Source organism: Notolepis coatsorum (assembly GCF_963971535.1).
Source record: "Notolepis coatsorum genome assembly, chromosome: 1".
Lineage (NCBI taxonomy): Eukaryota > Metazoa > Chordata > Actinopteri > Aulopiformes > Paralepididae > Notolepis > Notolepis coatsorum.
This window is the reverse complement of record NC_140165.1, coordinates 148,765,505-148,775,753: the sequence shown is the minus strand read 5'-3', so window position 1 is coordinate 148,775,753 and position 10,249 is coordinate 148,765,505. Positions and strand designations below refer to the sequence as shown.

The 10,249-nt window shown below is 46.0% G+C and overlaps 1 protein-coding gene across 1 annotated transcript; it reads left to right on the top strand.

Moving 5' to 3' along the window:
* The first annotated feature begins 5,685 nt into the window (after positions 1-5,685).
* fzd10 (frizzled class receptor 10) lies at positions 5,686-9,345 on the top strand. Its single transcript, XM_084324465.1, has one exon. The coding sequence runs from the start codon at positions 6,342-6,344 to the stop codon at positions 8,097-8,099; it is 1,758 nt and encodes a 585-aa protein (XP_084180591.1). The 5' UTR covers positions 5,686-6,341; the 3' UTR covers positions 8,100-9,345.
* Positions 9,346-10,249: the final 904 nt, after the last annotated feature.

Below are 10,249 nucleotides of genomic sequence, written 5' to 3'. Positions count from 1 at the left end.
AGAAGGCCAGGAGGAGAGGGCGCCGCCGCTGCAGCCGGCCCATCTGCGCCTGGAGGAGACGGTAGGGATCGCCGTGACCAGCCGCCGATTGTCTACCGTCCCTCCAGGGCTTCCCGGGGAGGCAAATCCCGAGCGGCTCGAGGCGGCAGGCGCCACTAGGCGGCAGGCGCCGCTAGGCCCAGTGACTTTTTCCCCCTGTGGTCCCCTCTGTTTACCCCTCCCCGGCCCTCTCATATAATTTTGTTCGAAAATAAAAAGTCCCCTCTAAAGGGTGACTGTATTTTTTGTTAACAAACTGTGTGTTTCTTCACCAAAACATATGATGAGGTTGCAAAGTGTGAATCTTCACTTGTATGCATTGATAGGAGGGTTACGTTCGTGTTATGAGCTTAAGCAAGGTCTGCAGCCTACACTCGGTTATAGAAAGGTTTTCTACCTCGGCCTGAGACTCCACATGCAGGTAGAGGCTAGTTGTATGGTCTGTTGCTTACACAAGTAATGTTGAGCTACAACACTGTTGTGTTAGTTGCAGTAATGCTCGTATAAACACGTACCATGGCCCAGCCGTTTCGCTCTCTCTATCAGTGTTTTTTCTATGTACAACATAGGATGCAGGTGTAGGATTCACACACACACACGACTTGGTTTTGTTGTAAACCCTGTTCACAGTTATCTGTGGGTAGCGTGCATTGTATTAGCTTGCGCTATTTCATTAGCATTCTACCAAAGGTATCATATGCTAAAGTTGTTATTGTGTGCAGGGGGAAGGGCTTGTGAGGGGGTACCGAATAAACCCCTCCTTCCCTCTTCTGATTGGTCAGGGGGGTTTACTCATCTCCTGTTAGGCCAGTCGGGGCCAAGCCGTTAGGCGACTTGGCAGGGAGGAGGGGGGGGGGGAAGGGTTGCCCTGACTCTGCTCCTATTAACAGGCGTTGAGTGTTGGGTTTCCCCCCGTCATAGCATACGTCACTACGCACGTTGCTATTGACGATGGCTTCCGTGAGTTAGATCTGTACGTACGATCTGTTGTTGTCAAAGTGTCGGGATAGAGCGTAGGACTTACGGGTCCACTACGCTCGATTTTATGTGTAACTTGAGTCGGTTGGTCACATGACTTGAAGTTACCATGGCTTTTTCATTCTACGACTCACGTGGGAAGGCTCTCTGGGGAATTTTCAGTCTAAAATCCTCTGTGATAGGGGTGACTGGATGTAAAAATGTAAACAGTTTTTACCCTCAGCTGTGTCTGTTGGTGCTTCCTTCTTTTTAAATAAAAGAGTGTGGAGTATAGGAAGCACCACACCCTTCTTGTCGTTTCCCCCAGGCGCCTTGGGGATTCAATGAAAGGTCTAAATAGCCTATTCATTGATGTGGTTGTGTCCCGACGCATGCATAGTGCTAGCTCGGGGTGTTCTGTTAAGAATCATGCGGGTAGCTAGTACGCCTTGGTTGCTTGTGGTTAAAACAGCGTTTTTATAAAGCAACTGGGATGGAGGTTTTGTCCTCTTCCGAGAACCTGTTACTGGTTCTCGACGGATTCTCATTCATATCTGGGGGATGATAACGGAATGGATCTGAACATAGGTAGAGGGGTCTCACGCCCTTGGGGTGGGCCACCGAGCGTGGTTCACACCGGCCCGTCTGGGTGGCGCCCTCTTTTCATGTTTTAGATCAACACGCATATCTGCCCCTTCTCCTGGAGTAGGCATGTCGGCGTGGTTAGGGCACAGGACTGGTTCTGGTCACGCTGGTCCAGGTCAGTTAACCCGTTTGTCCGCCGGGGATGCAGATCTGCTGTTCTGGTACCCTGAGGGACTTGGGCTTTTTCCAGGGGGAAAAAGGCCGGGTCGGCCCGGGGCGTCACAAGGTTAGGCGTTATAGAGACCCTTGTTGGGTACTTTTTTGTACCTGGCACTATCATAAGGGGCTGGTTCTCTTCTCCGCACCTCTCTCACGCATGGCGGAGAGGGGGCTGTTGGGGTGGTCTTCTGGCCCTCCTCTGGTAACCCTGTGTGCTTCCCGAGCCGCCGGGCCCGGTCCGAAGTAAAGTTTCGTTGATACCGTAGACCTGGGATAACCCCTTTTTTCTTGAGGGGTTATAGGAACAACCACTGCATATGGTAACGACAGGGTGGTTGATTCCCTGGTGTGTTGGAGCAGTGTCAACTCCCGTGTTGTCCGGTTGAGTGTGCCCCTGCACGTTCATGACGTCTGCCAATCATGTCAGCCTTCTCTGCCTTGACCCCTCTGGGTGTTTTTTTTTTTATGGAGGCTTCGTCATGGTGATCAACAACGCCAGCATCCGCCCCTTCCGCCGGGAGGGCTGTTTCAGCTGACTCCTTTGGCGCCTGTCTCGTCTGCAGTGCTCCAGGCTCAGGTTACAGCCTGTTGCCTGGTTTCCCCGGTACGCTGCCTGCTTCCGTTGGTTAACCTTTTGAGTGTTTACGGCCATGCTGACTGCCTGTGTTGCAGGGTCAGTATGCCAGGCGGTGTGCTATTGGGGGGAAAGGGCCCGCTCTTGGAGGGGCCTTATCCGAATACGCTGGCGATGTGGGGGGCGGTGTCACTAGGTGACCACCTGGTGGGGTCTTGCTGCCTGGCATCATTGACCTCTCCGGGCCCCCTTTTCCAGGGGATCCAGTCCCTTCAGTGGGTCTGGGTCTTCCTTCGCGCTCCGCTGCTACGGCCTTGCCACGGGGTTGGGTTTGCTCTTGACCCCGTGATTTTGGGGGCAGTAACGAGGTTGTTCCTTCGTTCGTTCCCGGGTGGCATGCCGGTTGTGCGTGTGTGTAGTCGTGGGGTCAAGCCACGGTCTGCTCACCCTGTGCGTTGGGTTGCTTGAGTGCCTCTTCGCACGGTCGGATCTGTCGCCCTCCCGTGAACCTCCAATAGGGGGGGTATCCTCCATTAGGGAGGGTCGGGGGGGCTCGGTCCTCCCCGGTCTGATGGTTGTGGGGGGCCTCAGCGGGGTACATTTGTCGGGCTATGGCTCCCGCTCAGCCCCTGTTGCAGACAGGTGCTGAGCAAGCCATAACGACATAGAACGGAGGGTTATGTATATAACCCAGTTCTATGAGTTATGGTGCGCTCAGCACCTGGACGCCGCTGCGGCCCTTGATCTCGCCTTGTGGTGAAAGTTTGGGAAAGAGGCGAGTAGGTGACCACACACCTGCTTATGAAGGTAAGCGGAAGGGGGTGTGGTCAGACGGATGTTGGGATGTAAAGGTACATGGTGGAATTTTTTATTCAGTGCTCGTGCATGAAGTGAAGTACAGTGCAGACAGGTGCTGAGCGCACCATAACTCATAGAACTGGGTTATATACATAACCCTCCGTTAACCCTTTCACTACCACACTACCAAATGGTTTAACCTTTCACTACCACACTACCAAATGGTTAGCCCTTTCACTGCGGCAATACAGAAGGTTAACCCTTTCACTGCCACTCGACAAAGGGTTAACCCTTTCACTACCACACTACCAAATGGTTAGCCCTTTCACTGTGGCAATACAGAAGGTTAATAGTGGAGGAGATCCTTTTATCTATCTGAATGAAACTTGAACTTGAAACTTGAATTTGTAATTTGTGACTTGCATATATGTTGTTATTAATATACCCAAATGAGCAAATATTTCATTAAGAAATTGTAAATGTGGGTGATAGTAACTTACTGTTCTCAGTGGAAGTCAGAGTGCATTTTCCAGTTTCAATGTGATGAATAACTCAAGTTGGTCATTTACAGAGGGATTTTTCTAAATATTGTTTCTACCATGAGTTATTTAAAGGAACACTCCCAACATTTTGGGAAATACACTTACACTTCCCCATAGTCAGATGAGAAGATTGATATGATATTGGGGGCAGCGGTGGCCTAATGGTTAGAGAAGCGGAATGGAATGGAAGGTCGCTGGTTCGATCCCCGGGATCGGCAGGAAAAATCTGCCACTGAAGTGCCCTTGAGCAAGGCACTTAACCCCCAACTGCTCCAGTGGAGATGCTCAGTGGCCAATGGTGTCAGACTGTGGTTGTACTGGGCAGCTCCCGTATGAATGGAACTGTGTGAATGTGAAGCAGGGCGTAGCTGAAAAAGAGCATCTGTGCTCAGTGAACCTACCCTGGGTAAATAAAGGTTAAACAATAAATATCAGTTTAATCTCTGTGTGTCAGTTTTGGAGTTGTTGTATCTCTTCACTTTTGACGGAGCAAGGCCAGCTTCTCCTTACTGCTTACACCTAGACCTCTCCGGGCCACTGGACACCCAGAGATGAAACTGATACAGTATCAATATTCTTGTCTGATTCTGAGGGAGATGGCAAATAAGTGTATCTATCTATCTATCTATCTATCTATCTATCTATCTATCTATCTATCTATCTATCTATCTATCTATCTATCTATCTATCTATCTATCTATCTATCTATCTATCTATCAATCATTTTCTGTAAATTACTGACTATTTATGATAGGAAGCACCTTATGAAATGTGGTAGCAGTACCTACAAGTTACAGTAAGATGAAAGACATGTATTTTGCGTAAAGGGAATATGCCTTGATATTTATAATTGCTTTTGATGATTGATGTGTTTTATGTATATATTAATAGTAGTTGTAGAGGCAAAATATGATAATATCTCAAACTTTTCCAATGCAGCCCAAAACACCATATTCACTGGTAGTGCCTCACCTTAAACCCCAAATCCATCCTAAATTTGAAATAATGGTTCAGTCAATAGTCATAAACAAGAAAACAAAAAGCTGCAATTTGTGATATAAACAACACCTGGAGCTGCTCGGCTGACAATGAATTGAAGAATGATTTTGTGGATTCATATATTTGAGCTTTTACATCCATGAGCGTTATTCCATTGTAGTACCAGCAGCTTTAACCATTATGTGCCCATAGAACCTTAGATTCACCTAGCTATGGTTAGTATACTAAGGCATGCTGTTTTTAAATAAAATTATGTTTCCTCTTCAACCATAATGTGACCCCCAGCCCCAACCCTACTGTCCTATCCTTAAACCTGGCTGAATGACCACAGACACAGTGAGTATGTTGTTGAAATAGCTTGACTTGTATTGCTGATCCAGGACCAGGACAGACCACAACTGCTCTTCTCAGATTCTTGCCAACAAGCATCACTGAAAATATAACAAAAAGTGTTAAATATATTCGGGTACATGTGGGTTTTTTTCCTGATATATAAAACTGTATTCACAGAAGGATGGTATTTAGAAGGGGGAACACTCGCCCACACTAATTCTACTTTCTCACAACATGCAGTCAAGACCGTGAAAAATTGTCAGTTGTGTGTCTCATAGAACTCGTTTGGCGCGTCACTGAATCAGCACAATGCAGGCTATTATAAATAACATCTGGAGTCTGCCTAAAATGTGTTCAAATCTGTGAAATGGGTCTGATTTTAGTTTTAGTCGAACACAAACAAATGGTCGATGGGAAGTTTTCTGTAAACCTTTAAAATGTTATAATCATTGGCCTACAAGCTGTTCCGCACGATTTGAAAATAATCACCGTGTCAGTTTCATCTTTCTTATGCAAAGGAGCTGTCTTTGAAGGCGGATCTCTTGGCAGGTTAGACCAGGACGGAGGCGCGCGCAACGACCAGCTCAAACGAGCACTGCCACCAAACGTACGAACTGCTTTTTCTTCGGAGGAGGATAATCCAGAATCCTGGCACATTTGCTACTTGGAATATTTATTTTGGATGGTATGCGTACTGTGGCTGTCCTGCGAAGTTACCCGACCCGGCGGGACTCGGGAGAGACTGGAGCAACACTATAATTCTTTCTTTTGAAGTTATAGTAGTACTTTCTGAAATCGTACTGACAAACAGTAGTACACGGAACGTCCAGAATGTGTCCGGGAAAGTGGCATGACATATAAAGAAGACGGTCCTGTAAAAAGAGGTCACTGCGCTTTTAGAAGAGAAGTTGGAAACCGCAAGTAAAGAAGAGATTAAACGGCGCACGAGACTGAGCGGCTTTCTTATTATATATATTTTTTATATTCAAGACTGTTCAATAACTAAACGGATAGATTTCAAAGCATGGACCCAAACGCGAATTGTTTTCAACAAGATCACCTTTTCGGAATTGTCACTGGGATTTTGTCTATCAAATTATTAAAACAGGAAAAACGGAAATGATCTCCCCATAGACAGTGCTGTACGTTTTTCCTTCACTATTCTGACCCACACACAAACCAGGTTTATTCTTGCCTACTTTTTATCTTTTAAAGGAGAGCAACTTGTGCTGTGTCCTCGTGGTGAACATTTAGCCTTTGTTTATTAGGCTACAAGAGGGATCAAAGAGGTGAGGATGTGTTCAACTGCCAAACTGAGCCTAATCTATGTACTGCTTTTCTTATGGAGTGGCGGGGGCTTGGCCATTAGCTCAATAGACCAGGACCGGTCAGGAGAGGGGAGATGTCAACACATCAATATTCCCCTGTGTAAAGACATTGGTTACAATATGACTCGCATGCCAAATCTGATGGGCCATGAGGACCAAAATGAGGCAGCGATTAAGCTGCATGAGTTTGCTCCATTGATAGAGATCGGATGCCACAGTCATCTGAAATTCTTCCTGTGCTCACTGTATGCCCCCATGTGCACAGAGCAGGTGTCCACCCCCATCCCTGCCTGCAGAGTCATGTGTGAGCAGGTCAAGCTCAAGTGCTCTCCGATCTTGGAACAGTTTAACTTTCCCTGGCCCGACTCCCTGGACTGCTCCAGGCTACCCTCCAAAAATGACCCCAACAACCTCTGTATGGAAGCCCCTAACAATGGCTCAGATGAGTCTCCCAAAGTCTCCCACACCCAGCCTCCAGACTTCAGACCGCAACGACCCATCGGTGGTCACGATTTGCACCTCAAGGACCGCAACAGCAACAACAAGGAGACGTGCAGCAACCCTGGCAAGTTCCACTATGTGGAGAAAAGTGAGTCGTGTGCCCCCAAGTGTTACCCCAAAGTGGATGTGTACTGGAGCCAGGGAGATAAGCAGTTCTCTCTGGTGTGGATGGCCATCTGGTCCATCCTCTGTTTCGTCTCCAGCTCCTTCACGGTGCTCACCTTCCTCATAGACCCCCAGCGATTCAAATACCCCGAGAGGCCCATCATCTTCCTCTCCATGTCGTACTGTGTCTATTCTGTAGGCTACCTCATCCGTCTCTTCGTGGGGGCTGACAGGATTGCCTGTGACAGGGACAGCGGGGTCCAGTACATCATCCAGGAGGGCCTGGAGAGTACGGGCTGCACCATTGTCTTCCTCATCCTGTATTACTTTGGCATGGCCAGCTCCCTCTGGTGGGTCATCCTGACCCTCACGTGGTTCCTGGCTGCAGGGAAGAAGTGGGGCCACGAGGCCATTGAGGCCAACAGCAGCTACTTCCACCTGGCAGCGTGGGCCATCCCCGCTGTGAAGACCATCATGATCCTGGTGATGAGGAAGGTGGCGGGGGATGAGCTGACGGGCATCTGCTACGTGGGCAGCATGGATGTCAAAGCTCTCACTGGCTTCGTGCTCATTCCCCTCTCCTGCTACCTCATTATCGGCACTTCTTTCTTGCTGTCCGGTTTCGTGGCCCTGTTCCACATCCGTAAAATCATGAAGACAGAGGGGGAGAACACGGACAAGCTGGAGAAGTTGATGGTGCGCATTGGGGTTTTCTCTGTGCTCTACACGGTCCCCGCCACCTGTGTCATCGCCTGCTATTTCTACGAGCGGCTCAATATGGACTACTGGCGGATCCTAGCTGCAGAGCAGAAGTGTGTGAATAGCAGCGGGCCAGAGTCAGAGGAGTGTGTTATGAAGACTTCCATCCCCGCTGTGGAGATCTTCATGGTGAAGATATTCATGTTGTTGGTGGTGGGCCTCACCAGTGGCATGTGGATCTGGACCTCCAAGACCCTGCAGTCGTGGCAAAACATCTTCAGTAGGAAGCTGAAGAAGAGGACGAGGAGGAAGGCGGCCAGTGTCTTCACCAGCAGTGGGCCTTACATCAAACCTCACCTGCCTCTCAAAGGGCACAGTACTAAGTATGAGCCCACGCGTCCCCCTCCCACGTGTGTATGAGCTGGCTCTCGGTGTGGAAACCCAAAAACACTTCTAAAAGCCCTTGCCGAAACCAGACTTCTTAATCAGAATGCCATCAAAAGAGACAGGGTTCATGTTTTATTTATGCAAACATTGCATTGAGGCAATTAATTTGTTTTGTTGTATCTTGATCACATCACAAGCTACAAGAACTGCTTTGAGAAAAAATAAGATCTGCCACCCCTGGAATCACTTATCCATCTGAGGAACTTGGTAGAGCAAAAAATAAAAGAATCGTATTGTTTCCAAGACAAAGAGAGTGGAATAAACCATTTGGATGTGTCATGGGGTCGCTTGAATAATGTGCAATAGATGTTTTCCTTACTGGCAAAAAAAAAAGACACTTGTACTGTTAGTGACAGAAGGACTCCTCACAGACAATGGAAGTGAATGGTGTGAGAGATGGAGGCTCTAAAAGTGTTGTGTTTGGAGTCTTTTTAATGGAAATCAAGGCAGTGTCATACATGTTTGGACTGGAGTGAGAGCAGCTGTTGAGAAGTGCTCAGTACCGTATGAACTGCCTATTGTGAAGCAAATTCATGCCATAAATTAATCAACAAGCACTAGTTATTGAAAAGTACACAGTTGAGTTTTCCATTTCTTCTTTGCTGTTTTATAGCACAAGGGAACATTTGTATATATTTCTAAAAGTTCATATTTTATAGAAAATGAATAAAACGTTCTAGTTTTGAATGTTCATAAAACTGGAATTGTTTATTGCAAATGTGTTTTTAGTTTCTTTTGTGTTTTTAGTTTTTACCTTTGTGTGAATGAGTCATCTACACATGACAGCCTAAAAGCATGTTTCCGCTGTTGGAGAATTTATGCTTTTCATAATTGCTCTTATTTTCTGACAGTTTGTATTACTTCTCTTTTAATACATTATACAAAAGGAACACATCACAGACCTTGCTTAATTGTTAACTTCAATGTAGTATGTCATAGCGGGGATTCAATAATATCATTCATTTTCAGAAAAGCTTCAAGGATAATTCTGAAAACATATGAATACATAGGACTCACAAAATATGAAGAACAGTTTGCACCCCTTGTAGATTTTGTTAATAATTATGTTTATAATGCAGAGTGTTTTTTTGTTGTTAATTTGAGCCTAAGTGGGAGTCATCCATTGTGGTGAGTGTGCATGTGATACATATATCTCTGTCTCAGGAGAAGATTGGATCTCTTTAGATGATGAAAATAAATACTATCTACCATGCAAATGGCAAAGAAAACTAAGCCACGTTGATACCTAACTTGAAGTCAAGCACAAAGCACGAAAAGTGGTATCTGTACAGTTATCATTAATAAGGAAAGCATAGGAAAGCTGTTGCATTAGAGATGAATAACAAAAGAAAACAAGTTTGATGACATCAAAGATATTATATAAACCAAGCCCTCTTTTTTCTGAGAGCAAGGCTTTCATATGGCTTTCCTATTAAAATGTATATTCACTTCCATGTTCTATTCATAAACAAAAAGGCAACAACGTTTTTTTGTACCCACACCCCCTACAAACTGGGTAATTTCTTTTATGTAGGGTCTTTGATTTTGGTACCTTGGTACAAAACTTAATATACAAAAACAGGTCCTCTCTAGAAGTCTCTGTTCTCACGTTTTGGTTCTATGGCTTTGATTCTGTCTTGTCATAAATACAATTACAGTAGGCATATGGATTAAAAGAACACCCCCATTCACAAATGACAGGTTCACTGAATGTTTGTGAACATTAACAACTCCCTCAAACAATTTCAGGCTGTCTGGACTCTAGTTTTGGGAGAGGATTCAGATTTATTGTCACATCACATTGTTACTTTCTACAAGCACAGAGTGAAATGCTTCTGTCCTGGCTCCTGCAGGACTTGATTGTGTTGATAAATCTAAACTAATTTACAGTGGACTAACTGGATCCCCCCTGTAATGTTTCATTCATAATGGTCCATGTAGGCTATATAGAGCTGAACGTTCCCCCCTAACCACTGAACATAGTGTATTTAGATAATGAGTGTGACTTTTGATTGAGCACCCCCCTCTCTCTCTCTTTCTTTCTCTCTCACTCTCTCACTCCCTTTCTCTCTCATGCATGTGTGTGTGTTTGTATCAAGGATGGGGGTTATGCAATAATCCAG